Here is an 18696-nt window from a genome sequence, read left to right as displayed (position 1 = left end):
CCACGCTGATTGGTTGCTGCTCCGTTGCTTGTTGCGTCCAGTGTGAATCCAGCATTAATCCGCAACATAATATTTGTTACGCAAAATATTTGTTACAACAAAATATTTGTAGAGTAAAAATTACATAGTAATAAACTAAAAATTGTTACTTTCTATTTATAACGTGTCTTATTGTTAGTTTTACGTAAAAATGAATTTTCAGTGCAAAAATAAAAATAAGAGGAACACAGCCTCCAATGGCCTTGATCTTATTAAATATCTAGGTTATGATCCTGAACAACTTTTTTCAAGAAGTTTCAAGTGTCGGTTGGACATTTTGCGTAATGTTAATGCCGGCGGTATTGTAACCTTCAAACTTCATAATTCGGTAGCTATTAAATAAAAAATAACTTCACTATAGTGTGACAAATAAAAAATAATTTCAAAAACTCCACTACCAAAAATATAGTAAAGAAAATTAGCTTATGTGAGCCACAAGTTGTTTTTTGTGTGTAAAAATTATTTTGTTCAATCGAAATAAAAATACATACGTTTCGACATCAAAATTATGTCCTCTTCAAGTGTAAAATACGAAAATACAGAAATTATATGAATAAATAAATGTCAACTTACAATAAAATAATTTTCGTCAAAAATGAAGTCATCGTTAATTGAAATTGTTCTCTCTATCTGTCGTATCTAGTTAGATATTTAAACTATGATGAAAGTCACTATAATAGAATTGAAAAATGTGAGCAATAGCTCAATACTAATTCTTTAAACTTTTCAAAAATAATAAATTCAGAACTTACTTAAGAACAATTTGATTCACTTATAGTGTTAAGAAAAACTCTTGACATTAGCTATTTGATTCTGAAATAAAAATAGGATGTTTTATTTAAAATAAAGATCGATTATGATCTGACCTTGGCAATGTCATACAAGATCAAACAGATGTGGTCAGTAAATTGATCTTTTTAAATCCTACAGCTTTTGTCTAAATTATTCTTTCTAACAATGCTTTGTTTTCAAGATATTTTACCGATTCACGGAATTTTTTACTCACTCGGTATAAGGAAAAATTATATTATACATTTGTACATCTTTTTTCTCTAATAAGATTTTGATAAAATCGTTCGTAACTAGACTGTCATAGGGTTTCTAGATACAATCGGCTCATTGTCGGATGCATTTCTGTCTCTTTTTAATTGACAGCATTGCTCCTATGTACATATGCATACATACGCACGCACATACACATATATATACACATCATCTATTCAATACCGAATATACCACCCGAACAAGATCCAAAAGGACCGCGATCCAAAAGGATCGCGTAAGTAACTGAAAAACTTGACATTAGGACAGTCTAATGGAAACATGCCGCTCTCCACCTCGTTTTTTTTTTCTTGACTGGATTGGTGTATCGAATATAGGTATATAGCGTGCATATCAAAGGGACCGAAACATTAAAGCGACACCGCACTTATAGAAGGACAGTCGTAGTGACGAAAAAGTGGGAAAATTTACTTTCTGCGCGCTTCGTGTTCAGTTTTGTGCTTAGAGAAGCTCTGCAGTCTTGTCAGTCTTTGCGTTTCTATCGAAGTGAACACATTGCTGCTTGTTATACATTTGTAATTCGTTCGTTTTCATTAGAAAGATTGCAAGGAGAAAAGTGTTACAATAAATTCAACGAGATTAAATGTTAAAAAATTCTACTGCAGAAAGTAAGTGTCTATATAATTTCATGGAGCAAATTGTCGTTTTCGAAATAACGGAGCACATTGATACAAGCCACGATTCGATTCATGCCTGTAACGCTCATAAGCATCATTTGTCTTTATTTAACATTTGACAAACAACAATGATAAAACGATTTTTTAGCGTTTTGAGCGCGAATCGGATCGCGGCCATAGAACGTATCAGTAGAATCCGTTGAAAAGTAGCGGGAATACATCAATATATATAGAAGAACGACAATAAACAGAGTGTGGCGGATCTTTTCAATGGGATGTTACAATGGGGCGATTTTTCGTTATGCAATCAGAATCAATCGTGGCTAAGATTATCTTCGTGTTTAGAAATCAGATGACGAACATAGCCTTTAGTCGTAGTTGTTTCTGGTTGGATAACGAAAAAACTAATCAGAATCAATCGTGGCTAAGATTATCTTCGTGTTTAGAAATCAGATGACGAACATAGCCTTAGTTGTTTCTGGTTGGATAACGAAAAAAAGCTAATGATGGCACGATGTTAGAGCAATCATCTGTCGAGGAAAGGATCTTTGTGAGTTGGATTTCTAGATTTATATATATGTATATATACACCATATCGTATATATAATCAGAGCATTTTTATTACACAATTCGAGTGGATACTATCGATTGATCATATGTAGAACTTGATCAGTCGTTGTTAAAATCCAATAATCTCTCGATCCCAGAACTCGCAGTCTCGCGTAAAGTACACACAGTACGTCGCCGCGCTTAACACCGAGACATTACCTGATATTATAAGTAGAAAGTATTCTCTCTTTTTCTTTCTCTCTCTGTACGAGACATTACTGTCTTGCCACAGTATGTTTTTCTCTTCTACGAGTTTAAAACTTCGATGATTTAATAACGATTTCTCTGTAGGATGCGTGTTTGCATATGGTACAATAATTTCGTAGAATCGTCTATAATAGCACTCAGTATTAGGTGCTTTCTGTTTAATGACACAAGTCCATATAAGAATTATTCTATTTTTCTTATTATTTAAAAAGTAACGAAGATATGTAAGATTATAACCTAAGTTTCCTCCTGCCGTCGGGCTGTGTGGCTCCGCGGCGAGAGACGGTTGCTTGCTAATAACGACTCGAGGCCTCGGTTTAAAAGTCTCCGGCACTGGTGGAGCGCTTGACATTTTTTTCTCGGCTTAGCTCTTACAGATAGAATATTTGTGAATTTTGTGTCATGAAATGGATAACACTCATTATAGTGGCGTTTAGGTGTTTTGTACATGTATAGTATATTTCATCTTTTCTCTATATTTTAATTATAACTTCAATAAAAATTATATCAATCATCAAAATAATGGAACTTATGTGTATACAAAAATATATGAAATATTTTATAAATAAAATTATTATATTATTTTTAACGGACTATAACTGTATACCTTATAGATTTTTAATATCATAAAAATATATTATATTTTGTGATAATATATGTCATCAAGATAAAGATATGTTATCAAGATATAATATGTAGATACAATATATGTATATTTTCGTAGAACAAAAAGCAGAAGTTTCTGTAAAAGAAGGAATCACAAAAAATATTTTACTATTACTTGTAATTTATTATTGCTATATTTTATTATTGTTGTACTTTTGTAATAATGTGAAAGGACTAAATAGTAAGTTGAAGTCATTTGATGATGAATTATTTTTATAACGTTTGCGATGTCGTTAAAATGACATTAGCCTATTTATGAGGAGAATATTAACAATTTTATGTAATGTAAGGAACATAGTTTATTTGTTCAAAAATAAATTAATTTTTTAAAAACTTTATTATATGAGCATAAATTTAAAATATAATTTTATTCAATTTTTTTATTCTTAAAAATTTAAACTTTGCAAATATAATAAGATTATTTTGAAAAATATTGTATTTTGCAAAAATATAAGTATATGTATTTGTAAAAAATATTAATAATCATAATATTTTATTTAAAAAACATCTTATGTATCTCACAGTTTCAATGATAACAGCTTGAATACACACACACACACACACACACACACACACACACACACACACACACACACAAACACACATGTAATACTATGTTAATTTCAAGAGGTTTCAACCGTTAAATTATTCTATTTGTTATTTTGAAGATAATATCTACTTTATTTTTTTAAAAGACATTAAAGTAAAATTCCATTGTTTTTTCCGTCAGATTAAATAGATTTGTAACACTAATATAATATAAATAATAATTACATTTAACACTAATCCAATATAAATAACAATTATACATTTTTCAGAAATGAATGATAACATCAAGACAATTTTCATAGAAGGCATGACAATGTATACTTGTAAAAAATGTGATGAAGTATCAAAACGACGTTATAATATGGAACGTCATTTTAGACGCTTCCATGAAACTATTACACCAGGGAAAACGTGTTGCGGTAAATATTTTAGTTAGTTATTACACTGTATTGCAATAAAATGTTCAATTTATAAAATAATGAAAAGTAGTATACATCTTTACCTGAAAAGTAGTCTACTTTTTTCTTTCACAAATACAGATTAAAACAAAAAATGATTGATATTAAGTATTTGATTTAGTTCAAATTATATGTATCTAAATTATAATTTTAAAAAAATGTGAATGAAATAACATTAATCTATAATTATTTTACATGAAATTATTATAAGTTTTATTAAAATAATAATATTTATGTGTATACGAAGAAAATCAGGAAAAAGTGAATGTATTTATTATACACGTTAAAATACATAGAACATTTTTCAATATAATTTCTCAGTAAAATATTTTATGTAAGGTCTAGAGTTCTCTGATTTCATCTTCGAAGATTTTTGACTATCCTTGAAACCACATACATGCACTGATTTTTAAACATAGTTTATGGTAAACGTTTATCATAAACATAAATTATCGTGTATATTAGTATGTACGATACCCAAGATTTATAATATGATGTATATACAATATACATAACAGGAATGTAATGAAAATGTATAATAAGTAGGAAAATTAATGTACTTTTATACTTACATACATTCATATAACTTTATACGTATAAGTACTATAAGTGTATTATACCCAAACGTAATTTAAACTTCGGGAAGGATAGATAAAAAGATCACTGGAATTGAGGCCCAAGTTTTTTTCTATTCCACTTACGTATATTAATCATACGTATATAGAAAAATCCAAAGAGTAAAAAAATGTTACTTAAATCCATTTTTGGAGCCACTTATAGTGTACTTAGTACTATATTTGGAATCCATTTTTCTAACAAATTTTCTAAGCGAATGGCATTCATTGGCAGTTAATAGGAGGTACTACAATTTTCAATCATTACTTATTTTAAAAATAATTGTACATTTGGGTAACTTCCCTTGTTACACAACTAAAGTTTCAACTTCTGCCATAGCCTAGATCCTTATTATTTTTTATTTCTATTTATTTGGACTATTAAAGCAAGTATTTCTGCGTAATTAATGACAATTTTCAATTGTATTAGAATTTAGTGGTGTATACATAATTTTGAAGATAGCCAAAAAACTTTCTTCGAGTGGAATTAGAAGATTTGTTAACTGTTATACAAAATGTATTGCAAAGCTGGGTAATTATATTGAGAAATAATATTATATGTATTTTGCTAATATGTATTGAATGTGACAGATATATGTATAAGTAAATTCACTTTACTTTTTTCCTGATTTTCCTTCGAATATATAAATATACATGTACAGAATATATATTCAAACATAATTAATGAAGTAAAATATCTTGAAAATTAGTTAGATCCCGTGTTTTTCAATGTGCATATGTATAAAACATAAATACATATTGTATTAAGAAATATTAACTTTCAATTTTTTATTATATAATAATTAATAATAGACTCCTTATATTTCTATAAAACAAAGAAAATTAAAATCCGCCAAATAGGAGTCACAAACAGGGGTCACAGCGCAATAAGACGTGCGTAAATTAATAGAATAAATATTTATTAAAACATATAATAAGTAATTACATCAACGATTGAAATTTCCATCATTAAATCGATGTTTAATATTTCCGGACGTTTCGGCTATACATTTTAGCCATTCTCAGCAGAATATTAACGATAATTATGGAAATTTTAATCGTTGATGTAATTACTTATTAGTTTTAGTAAATAGATATTTATCTATTGACTCTATTGTATTAATTTGCACACGTCTTACCGCGCTGACTCCGATTTTAATTTTCTTCATGTAATATTATATAATATTATTTTTTTTAAATTATTTTTAGACGTAACATTTAGTACCAAAAGTGAGTTTTACAAGCACAGAGAAAAAATTCATAAACAAAAAATGTATATGAAGGGACCATACCAAAATGCTTCCAAAACCAAGCAAGGCACATATTTAAAAATAATTTTCTATGTTTTAATACATTAAAAAAAATATTTTGTAAAACAGTCTTACATAATGTGTAATATATAATGTTGTAAATATTATTTTTTCAGGCATAACGGTTTTTACTAAACGCAATCGTTATAAACGCAAAACAAAAAATAAGAAAGTAAAGATTTATGAAAGGAAAGATTATATAAGAGGACAAAAGCAAAAAACTTTCAAAACTGAGTCTTCCGAAGTTGAACAACAAGGCACATATATTGCATTAAGAAATTATTTTTTAAATATATTTTTAAGTACTTTTTAAACTATTCTTATAGTGCATGATATAATATTTTATAAAATTTTTTGTTTATAGGCACAACGTTTTCTATCACAAATGATGTTTGCGAAGAAAACAAGGAGAATGAAAAAAATCATAATGAAAAGAAGAAATATACAAAAGAACAAAACCAAAAAACTTCTAAAATCGAATCTTCCGCAGACGAACAGCGCGAAACATTAATAAACACTCAAATGGGACTTTTGAAAACACAAAATAGTAATAAAAATATGCAACTGCTATATGAACATTTAAATGCACCGAAAAAACAGTTTCTTTATAAATGGCAAGAGAATTTTTCTCGTCAGTTACATACGGATAGTAGGCGAGCACTATTAATCAATATGGAAAATTATACAAGTAGAAGAACAGCGATGAAGCGTGCATCGCAAAGAAAAATTAAAAAATTAAATTATTTAAATTTAGATAAAGAAAATGTAAAAATATACAACATTACAGATTATTCGGTTGAAGGCATATATAAAGGGTTAAATTCTATTATATTTTGAATTTTAGAATTTATGTTGAACATAATTACTAATATTTGTTTAAAAAAAATATGTGAAAATTTAAATGTTAATGTAAAAAAAGTAAGTTTGAAAAAGACTATATACATAACATTTATTGCCAAAAGTTGAATGTATTGTTATACTTATGTTATCTAAGAATTGCAATTTTTATTTTATTTTAAATTTTAATTGATTTATTTTTATTTGTTAATCTCTTAATTCAACTACCAAATGTAGTTATAAAAGAATTAAATACATGAATTAAATTTTTTCGGCTTTTTTGCTCTCTAATTGTGAATTTCAACTTTTAAACGAGTTACCCGAAAAATTTATTTTATTTTATTAAATGTATAATAGTAAAAATATTGGACCAATTATGATACATATTAATATTAAAAAATTTTAATCACAAACAATTTGTCTTATCACAAAATTTGCCTTATCACAAACAATTAAAAAAATTTTAAGTTGTATGTATTAATGTAATGTGTAAGAAAAAATTGATGGAATACAAAAAATATTTAGATAACTTTACACATTTTATTATATTTTCCTACAGAGAAATTTTGCTAAGTAATTGTTATATTCCGAAGATATGATTTTTCTGTCTCAAAAAGGAGGAAAGGAACGTAAAAGGTATATTGTTACATTGTTCGATTTCGTTGTATAAGGGAGTGATCCCTTCCTGCGATTGTAAAGGGTAATGCGCTTATGGATCGTTAGAGGCGAACGTGCTGCCAGTGGACGAAAAGCGTTTTGCAATTTCGCGCGCGATTGTGCACCAACGCATGTATATGTATGCGATATATGCTATTGCTACATGGATTTATTCGCGTGTATGAGACGCCAATACTTCGAATAACGATGTGTTAGTTCTAAATGATCATGCAATCATATTTCATTAATGACACAGTTAATTCGCCGATATGTAAGAATAGAAAAAATATAAAACAGCATTTTACGTTATGATCTTTATATTAATTATCCCGCCTTCTCGAAGTTTCTTTATTATTAATTAATTGAATAAATTATGTATAAACACGATGTACGAATGTCATATAAATTACATTTTTTATTTTTACTATGATTAAAAGTTATCTTCTTGATGAATATGCTTTATAATAAATCGGATATAGTATAGTTTATAATAAATCGAATGAAAGAACTGGAAATTGTAAAGAAAGAAGATAGAAAAAAGATAGAGCAGGAGTAGGGAAGGAAAATGAAGAAAAACGAACTAGTACTATTGGAAGTTTTTTCATTATGTAGTACAAAAGGGAGGGTAAGAAAGAAACAAGGTAGAAGAGAGATGATAGGAGAAAGAGAAAATGGAAGATTTTCGAGAGATAGATGAAAGAAAGAAATAAGGGAATTAGTCAAAGTTAAATTTCTTACATACACGTATCATTTTTGAGACAGAGTCTCGCACTGGCGGTACTAATAAATCCACAAAATATATTTTAATTGCTTTAATTCTGATTTTTACACACACTTGATATTTTTCTCCGAAGTAAAAAAGCTGCTTCTTTCATTTTTACGCTTAAAATACATTATATACACAAAGCACAGTTAAAATAATTAAGAATCTTCTTATCGCTTAACGATAACATATTGTGTTCATTGCATATTACTTTCTGTTGGAAATTTAGGGTTTTAAGAATTTGTTACAGGAACGCGCGCACATATATCGGATCTGTGCATACCTTTGATGTTTTACCTGCTGTCAATAAGAAAGAAATAATAACACGATCAATAATAAGATGTAATACGTAAAATATTTTAATCTCAAATTTTTTTTGTGTCAGATAAAAATTCAATATTTTTTACGAGAATATCAAGATACTATAATAATTTCTAATAATAATTAATGATATATAATAAGTACATTAAATTATATAAAATAAGAAAACGAAAAATCTTTCGTGAATTTTTTGCAAATTACATATAAACGCATAACAATTTTATATTTTACAATTAATTTCGTAGAGACAATTTATTTTATTAAAAATTTAATTACTTCGTGATCAAAGAAACTTAAATTTATTAAAAGGTATATGAGATACTAAAAATTAGAAAAGTGATATAAATCTCTTTTGATGTCTTTTTTTATCAATAATTTTCACTAACAAACAGTTAAATCCAATTACTCTAACAAAAATCTGTTATTAAAAAGTGATAATGCAGTTGTGTGTAATAGTAAGATATTTCGCATGTTATCATACTTAAGAAATAATTTTATTTTATATAGTTATGTCACATTTATAATATCAACCCTCGGGAGTTCACAATACATCTGAAAAATATATACATAATATATTTGCAAATATTTTTAAGTAGCATTATTTATCTATTCCGTTTATTGGATAAACAGTAGCTGTTTATGTAATATGCGATTTCCCGAGAGTTAAAAAAATTTATTTATTATATTATAAGACAAGATATATTTAAAAAAGAATATTTTATCTGCACTTTATTTCCTCATGACATAGCTATTAATATTTTCGCAATTAATTAAGAATACTACATTATTTAGGACGGATCGATACAATTAGATATTTTATAATATTTATCGTGCGCAATACAAATTTAATTGTCACGTTTAATATTATATATTTAACATTGATCTGATGTTGTATGTACCATCAAATCAACATCACTGTGACAATATTCTGCGTTCAACGATTTTATACGCGATAGTAAACTCGGACATGCATTGTGTGTGTAATGTTTATGTATAATTTCCAACGTATAATTCCGAGTCAAATGGCGGTTGTTTGCGGTGCTGGCGGTGGTGTCAATGGTGTCCAAGCATTCGGTTGTTCGCCGGCGATCTCTGTGTCCTGTCGATGATGATTGTGATGATGATGTGGATGATGATGATGATGATGATGAGGATGGCGATCAACGACCGTGGTCAGGTATCGTCTCTCGTCGTCCGGTTGTACCTCGTTCAAAGCATCTGCGGTTTGTTCGGGGTAACCTATTTGGATGTGAGGATGCTCCTTGGGTGGACTGTCATACTCTACACTGACCGGCGAAGATGTTTCTGTTTGCGGAAGTGCTTGCAAGTGTAACATCTGCGCTTGAGAGTGATGCTGTTGATGACGATGTTGATCGGGGGTGGTCGATTGCACCGGCGAGGCATGATGATACTCGTGAACGTATTCGTTCGCGTCTGCTGGAGGAACGGGTTCTCCACTTTGTGGATGCAAGCCTGTATGGTGTAACCCTGCGTGCGGAACGGAACTGTATGGAGACATTTGGTGATGCAAGTGCAGATTCAAGTTTAAATAGGGCTGCTGTTGTTGCTGCTGTTGCTGCTGTTGTTCCAGCGTGCTGGAATGTATCCAGGTCGTGTCACCACTGTGCTGCTCTTGAGATGGTAAGTTCGATGGCACGTACAAAGTGCAACCAGTGACGGTGGTTGTGGAGACAGTACCGACTACGGCTCTGCCGAGGACCGTGTGTGATGACGTTGGCGATGGCGACGGTGACGTCGGCCATTCCTGCGACGCAACGGGCGGCAAGCACGCAGAATTAAGATTTTGCAGCGATTCCGGACTCCTTGGTGACCAGGCTGGAGCCGCCACGTAAGCCGTGGAATGTAAAAGCGGCATCGGTGCATACGCGTCCCCATGCTGTTCTGTGTATAAAAAAAAAAGAATAATGCTTTTTTGAAAAATTTTTTTAATTTCCAAAAAAAAAAAGCAGAAAACAGATATCGTTCCTTTACTCCTTACTTAAAAAATGATACAAACTAAAAATTGACAAATTATTCTCATGAATGAATTAGAGGTAAAGATTATTCTAGCAATCATCAAAAACTATCAAAAGTAAACTAACTTAACTTCTGTCCACCAAATAGCATTTGTGTCGTTCTTATAGAGAGTATTCAAAAAAATTATATCAGGAGACGCGGTAGTGTCTCCGGCCATGATCAAAAACTGAGAAATACTACAAGTCTCTTATCCCTAGCCACCAAAGTCCATTTTTTGGAGGGTGCATAACTACTAAAATATAAAAAATTTTGAATAGAAACATTATATGTCCTGAAAGGCGGCATCGTCACGAATAATTTGAGCCAAAAAAATTTAAAATCGGTCAAGCCGTTCTGGAGTTACAATATCTTCTATAAGAGCGACACATTTTGAGATGTGTCATTTTTTGTAAATAAACAGAAGAGTCTTACGGTTAGATTTAAGACACTTTTGATGAAATCAAAGTTTGAAAAAATTCAAAATCGTCCTAAAAAATATCTTTTAAGGACTGTAAAACAAAAATGACATTATTATTTCTGAAAATATATCTTTTGTCAATATTTATTAATTTAATTAAAAAATTGTTTTTTCTTTTCCTGAAAAAGTTAATTTATTTGTTAGAACAGGATCATTTGTATGAATACATCAACCAAATAAGAGAAGCGCCTAATTACGGTCAAAACGATCCTCTTAAATTAAATTAGATCATCGATTTAAATAGATCGTTAATTTACGATTTCTCGTGGGGAAATCCGGATTCGAATCCCTGTTGAGGGAATATTTTTTGTAATAAGTTCTTTACAAATTTTAAGATGCTAGTAGCGTCAAATCGATAATCTAATTTGGATGGATTATTATTATTTCAGTTTGTGTTGCAAGTTAAAAAAATAATCAGCGTGCAATCATATACCTGAGATAAATTTATTTAAAATACGAAGACGTATTTATTATTTCAACATCTAACTTTGACTGTAATTAGAGCTTCTCTTAATTGATTAATTTTTTGAGTTGTGTCTTTTAATGTAAGGGAACGGATACATGTATATTTTCAACAAAGTCTATACGTATCATATATATTACACGTCTTTGATAAAAATTTATAATTAAGATTTCAATAAGACAGTTAGAATTTTACCTACCATCTTGAACGTACTTATGCCTCAAAGTATAAGGCGCTGCTCTACAGGCGCTTCTGTGCCCAGATGGGGTGACGGTGCATGAATTAGAGAAATGATTGCTAACACAAGCCGATACTTGATTTTGCGCGGCGGCTATCGCCGATGCAGTATTGTATTCGTATCCCATTGTAGGTTGCGGTAAAAACAATGCGCTTGCATCTGCAAAATGTTAAATATTCGTATCATTAAGGATGTATTTTACAGAGTCCCAGTTTTAATTGCCGATTCATTCCCAGCATTCTTTTCATTATATAATATTTGCATTAATTATCGTGTCAACTTACATTGCGGATAAGCTTGTGAATCGGCAGGTCTCTCCTTAGCGTCCAGAAACGCCTTCGCAAACGGGTTATATTTGATTTTTAGACTCGTAACTTCCTCGTTCTGATACGCCGTCACTGCGATGAATTGCGTTTCGGGAAAACGATATGTGAGAACCTACAATAACAATAGAATAATTATGATGATAAAATAAAATAATTGAAAATTATCGGGATTAAAAATCATGATACAAATAATAATTTAAAAAAAAAAAACACGAGAGACAACAAGAAACGAGAGAGAAAGGAGCAAAATGTACCGTTCTCTGTTCTTCGGCACCCACTCGGACCAAATGAACACGTGGCTCGTACTTATGTAACGAGTTCAGCATGATCTGTCCATTACCGTTCGACTTATTTGTTAATTTGACCTTAGCAAATGATACTGCCTCTTTCATCCAATGAGCTCCGAAATTTGGACTCTCCGGATGGATGTAAATCGGATTAGGCGGGGCAACTTCCGCTTTCCCACCAGGCACCCACTCACCGTTGACGTATTTCCACCTTAATTCGATTAAAGAACAAATTTTATATTTCACATCAGATAATTTATGTACATCATTCGTATTATGAAAAAAACAATGTATACATGTATTAAATGTCTGTTTCTTTTTCGAGACTTGGAAAGAATACCTGTATTCTTCTTAAAAAAGAGAACAGAAACACCTATAAAACTGATTCGGTAAAAAAAATTTACATTATTCGTAGGTTCAACAGGAATAGAACTCTACTAATCTTTCCTATTTTTTTCGATCGTCTTCTGAGATTGTTTTGCGAAAGCTATTATGAAGCTCGCGAATGCCTCACGGTTCGTTCAACACCGATGACGAATCACCGACGAGTTAAAAATAACGTACTAACAAGTTTAGAATCAACTTTAGCGACGTTACGTGATGCTTGAACGAAAGGGGTACAGTAATTACGACCTGTTAGTGTCCTTCGCGCCCCCCGTTCCTTTTGCTCGCGAAATAAATCAATGCAAATCGGTAACGCGCTTATCCGTTTGCTGTCTATGCAATATTTCGATGCTATGCGCTTTCTATTTTCCTCAGCATAACTTTGCAATTTGTACAATTTTCACTTGCTATTAATTAAGAGATGGTTTAACTCCTCAGCCGACAAATGCTGGATCAGTTAAGATTTAAATTTTAGAATGAGATTAGAAACTGATGACAAATATAAATGAATAATATTTGAATATATATTTCTCGTGCAATATTTGAAGCAAATTCTTTACGTGTGCACCGTAAAATTAAAATAAATGTCATATGTTATAAGTAAAGATTTTCTCCTACTTCAGTTATTCTATTATTTTAACGCTATTTTTTTGGGAAAAAAAAATTTTTAAATACGGGTGAAATAAAAATAAATGTGTACAATTCTACCCTGGGACAAGAGTAGAGTGTGTGGATGAAAAATTGACTCAGTGTACACATTGTGTGCGTACGACCATTTTGCTACCCACCCTCTATACCATCCACCGTAGTACTTCGTATTGTCCGAAAGTTAAACTATCCGTTTAACTTTAACTCTCAAACTATAATTCAGAATGAAATTTTTATGATCACTTTTAAAAAATCTTGATATATTTCTCTAAAAATCTCGATATTTGATACTTAAGAAAGAGAGAAAAAGTTAAATAATTTTTAACTTTTAATAAAGCATGGAAGATAATCATTGCTTTTTTGGCTCCTGTTTACTCACAGCTACTATCTCAAATTTTTACGTGAAAAAGCGAGAAAATTATAATAAAAATTCTTGTAAAATATAATAATATGGAAGTATGCAGGGTATATTACTTAAAAAGCTCCCACAAACTGTATGCTATTCCTGATTAAAAACTGATTCTAAAACTAATGAACCATTATGGAAAAAAAATTTTGCAATAGTTAATCAGATATTAATTTTTAAAAATTGTCGAATAAACAAACAAAATCAACGAATAAAACAACTTTAAGATATTTTTTAGTATTCTTTATGAAATAATATCTTAAAGACGAACCCTTAAAAATTTCTTAAGATTGTTTTACTTTTAGACATTTTATTCTATTTATTGGATGATTAAATAAAATTGCAAAAATTGCAAAATAGTTTATAAGTTTTAAACTCAGTTTTTTATCAGGTATGTATAACGCTATATATGGTTCATAAACGCTTTTTAAATTAAGTACATTCTGTATATTTCAATAAAACAACACTAATAGATAAAATTGACTAATAAAATATATCGAAACATCTCTTGTTTTATTAATTAAAACATAACCATACATTTGGAAATGAATTGTGTACATACATAATAAACAAAATAAGTTATGTTCACAGTTATAATAAACTGTCTAATAATATATATTATACATAGAAACAATATTTAATTTTTCTCTGAAACTAAAAAGGTATATAGTTTTCAGTATATTTCATAAATCTGTTTAATTGCAAGTATTATTTCATTGAAAAATATTCCTTTTTAAATTTTTACTGTTTGTTTTCCTGTTTTTGACATCCTAAGACAGTGATAAGTGAATAGTAATAAAAGTGACAATATAGTGATAAGGAGCCTTAAAACGGGAGCAGAATCTTCCATAAAACATAATACGTAAGAAAATGAGTTAATCATGAACAAATGTGAGAAGAATAATCTATGATTGACAATTTCTTATGGCTTAAGACTCAAAGCTTAAGTAATAGCTTATTGTAGAAAACCTTTAAAGAGCAGAAGAGCATATTATAGAGTCTTGCATAACGTTTTCCATTTCAAGGAAAGAAAGATTTTAATTGGTTCAGTAATTTTCTTATGCGCTATGCAAAACTCTGTGCTCCCGCCTTAAGAATACACTTGTCAAATATATACATAAAATTGAACATTACCTGTGCGGATCAACTTGCACGAATTCCAGTAGCAGAGTATACATAGCCGCCGGTTCCAAACCACGTGCAACGACCTTCACCACGGGAAACATTCTCCTGCGGACGAAAGTGACAAGTCAGAAAAACGCGCAAAACACGTTACCGATCGTAAAGCCATGAGATCTGCGGGATTTGCGCGAAAGATCGACATCGACGGTAAAATCCACGGTGTGGATCAAAAGATAACCGCCGCGCGGACTTGGACACAGTGTGTCTCCTCGGCGCGACTATACATTTATGAGCCGTGTATTAATAAAAACGATTACGGTTTGTCGATTGCGGGTGCAGGCAAAGTGCTTGCTCGCAGGCATCAGCTCGACAGAAGAACGTTTTACAAGAGGACTGTAAGCATCGTAAAGTTTTATTGCCGATGGCTGAATCTTCCCACAATAGTCCCGGAGAACTCCGTCTTTTTATAAATCGACCTTTATCATTCACTTTGGTATCCCAAACTATATATATTTACTCAATATTATCTATTTTTTTTACAATAAATAATATATGAATATCTAGATAAGATATTCTTTTTCCGAAAAAGTTTTCGTCAGACAAATTCTGGCTGGGCATTCTTATAGATCATCTGAATATTATGATTGTCGAGTTTTCGGTCAAAAGTAAAGCACAGTTTATAAAAAAAAGAAGAAAAAACAAAAACTAATTGAGATTAATTTTTCATTTATTATGCGTTGCAACTTTGTTATTTCATATGTTGTGCAACTTTGTTAGTAACACGATCTCTTATTAAAGTTAGTATCGCGGTCTCTTATTAAAAAATTTTCAGTTTTCATTGCGCGGAAAGCTGCTGTTATGTTATAATGTAAAATATATATTAATTAAGCAAAAAAATTACAGTATTACTCGTCCAAAATAAAAATTAAAAATATGCGTAGCTAGATAACTATATAATTTCTTTCGCTTTAGCTTACGCCTTAACATTTTTTCGCTAGAAGATAGAATGAGAGAGAGACCCTGTTCTATTAATTTTAAATAATCTGTTTCCGGTTTTCCGCTTGAGATTCTAATGATATTTTTGTTCGTAGTAAACAAATATTTCTATCGGATATCGGACGTCTATCGTGGCTAAAAACTTGTAATATCTCATTCTTATGACTTTTGGAATGTATAAGAATTATTTTCTCGCGGCAGTATCAATCCGAATGTTGTACCGATCGATCGCACGAACAGTAGCGACAGAGAACTATTCCTTCCTTTAAGATCAAACATTTTTTATTAAACGATGTAGATATAAAGAGGGCAAAGAGCCAAGTAAATTAACGAACTATTTAATTCAAACACAATCATACATAATACAAACGTTTCGACTCCGATCGGGTCATTTTTAATGTAATATATAAAATTAAAAGTTATTTTATATATTACATTAAAAATGACCCGATCGGAGTCGAAACGTTTGTATTATGTATGATTGTGTTTGAATTAAATAGTTCGTTAATTTACTTGACTCTTTGCCCCCTTTATATTTACATTGTTTTATACATATAGAGCCTTATTAATTATAATTTTGTATTAATCTTCCAATTAATCCGTACGCATGTACCTTCCATTTTTTGTGACGATCATCTCGTTCGTGATGCACTGGAACCTGGTCCAGAGCTCCCGATCTTCCAGCGACAAAGACAGCGGCAATCCTTGACTCCCTGAGATCGCGGCAGGAGGACCGAGATTTTGTCTCGCAATCGAACCCCGCTCTTCGCGATCCTCTCGATCTTCTACAGGACTCGTCCGATTCTGCCTTCCGCCGCGATCTCGCTCGCGATCTCGCTCCTGCTCGCGTTCCCTTTCGCGCTCGCGATCGCGCTCATGACACGTAGAACGCGTTGGAGAACCCGGCGTTCGCGGCGCGCCCGCCGGTTGCATCTTGAGTGTTCTCCAACACGTCACCTTGTATACTTTGATCCTTTCACCCTCTGCGATATGTTTTCAAATTAAAAATTCAACCGACAGTCCGATCGAGAATAACAATCTCAACTGTTGTATAATATATATACGCAAGAAAAGAAAGTAAATCGAAACCTACATGCGACGCGATATATTTTCCAGACAAACTCACAGCTAGAGAGGGGGATGTGAAAATTTGATTTGCTTTCGTCGTTGATCGATTCGCAGATTCCAAATTCGCGACGTTCCACGAGAAAAACGGATGTGATCTTGTAGAGGACAGGCGGAGGGGGATGGAAAAGCGTCGTTCTCGTCGGGGCACCAGACGTCTCCGTCGGCGGCGGAGGATAGGCCGCGTTGATGAGAAGCCGCGCCGCGTGGCCGTAGGCTCGTAACACTTGGGCGCGATATTTCACACTAGCTGGCGAAGACTCGCCGAAGACTGACCGGCGGTATATCTGCCTCTCTGTTCTCGCTTCGCGTCCTCTCTTTCTCCGTTCCTCAGTGGGTACGTGGTCGTCGCGCCGCTCCGCGCCGAGAGAGGCACCGGCTCGAGCCGCGTTCGCGCTTGCCGGGTGCTAATTACTCGCTAAATTAGGAACTCACGGGTGCAGCATGGCGGTACCACTATACGGTATCCATTGGCTGAGGTCGATTTGCCGGTTGCCGCGTCGTCACAACTGCGGGTGCCGCCTTCGATGTCTCGCCTCTACCAATGAACGAGGGAGTCGTCTTTACAAATCCACCGTGATTGGTGGGTTCGACAACAAACACGTCGTTCGCTAGTCCGCCCACATCGCTTGGTCACCAGGTTCTCGATTAGTCCTTACGGACAACGTACGCGGATCCGCACGTGGTGCAACCGAATCGTTGCCGTAATCGTCCTTTTGATTAATGTCAGTCGGTCGCGAATTCGTCTTGATCGAAAATATAAACGTCGTGCGGCCGATGGGAAGGAACCATCTTACCAAGGTCGCAAGGAAGTGTTCAGCTTCGTCGAGCGGAATCACGACATGTCACTTCTACGAGTTAATATTTGCGTCTGTTGCGTTCAGGAAGGTATGCGAGATGTATTTGTTCCTCGTGAGAGATAAGTGTTGCTCTCGTTGACGAGGCATAACGGCCCGCGGCATAGCCACACTGAAAGAAACTTAAAAAAATTGTTTCTCTGTCAGTTATTCTAATTTCCACTTAAACATTTATTTTTAATACAAGATAGCATTAATCTCTATAGCAAAAAATTAAGTAAAATTAATAGAATTAATTACTTTCTTTCTTCGTTATATGCAGTTACTGTCAACGAGCAATTTGCTTAAAGAGAAAAAGTGATTATACTCTGTGTTTGACTGTATTTTACCTCCTTTTATATTATAACTCAGTTTCAAAAGGAAGATGTTAAGTTTTGGCTGTTCATTGATCAAAATAAAAAAGTTCTGAGATGTACAAGTTACATATTAATTACATATTGTATTATTAAGCGAAGTAATATATCGTTTATTTTAATTGGAAAAGCATCGGGAATAGTAGGAGAAATCGCATAATAAAATTTAATGTTGCCATATGTATTTATTAATAAAGCATTCTTAAGTAAGACATCAAGACATCATCCTAGGAATTAGTAACTGTATATTATTATTTAAACATTTCAATGTTATGTATTTAAGTAAAA

General features: G+C 32.0%; 1 protein-coding gene across 1 annotated transcript; it reads right to left on the bottom strand.

Moving 5' to 3' along the window:
• Nucleotides 1-9615: 9615 nt before the first annotated feature.
• byn (T-domain transcriptional activator brachyenteron) lies at nucleotides 9616-17006 on the bottom strand. The gene is made up of 6 exons (XM_018537392.1): nucleotides 16687-17006; nucleotides 15090-15185; nucleotides 12485-12728; nucleotides 12189-12342; nucleotides 11866-12063; nucleotides 9616-10611 (listed from the first exon to the last, which is right to left on the bottom strand). Exons 1-6 carry the CDS (start codon nucleotides 17004-17006, stop codon nucleotides 9728-9730), a joined length of 1896 nt encoding a protein of 631 aa, XP_018392894.1. The 3' UTR covers nucleotides 9616-9727.
• Nucleotides 17007-18696: the final 1690 nt, after the last annotated feature.

This window comes from Cyphomyrmex costatus, unplaced genomic scaffold (genome assembly GCF_001594065.2).
Source record: "Cyphomyrmex costatus isolate MS0001 unplaced genomic scaffold, Ccosl1.0 scaffold100, whole genome shotgun sequence".
Lineage (NCBI taxonomy): Eukaryota > Metazoa > Arthropoda > Insecta > Hymenoptera > Formicidae > Cyphomyrmex > Cyphomyrmex costatus.
Note: the sequence above shows the minus strand (reverse complement) of the source record. Positions and strands in the feature narration are given on the sequence as shown.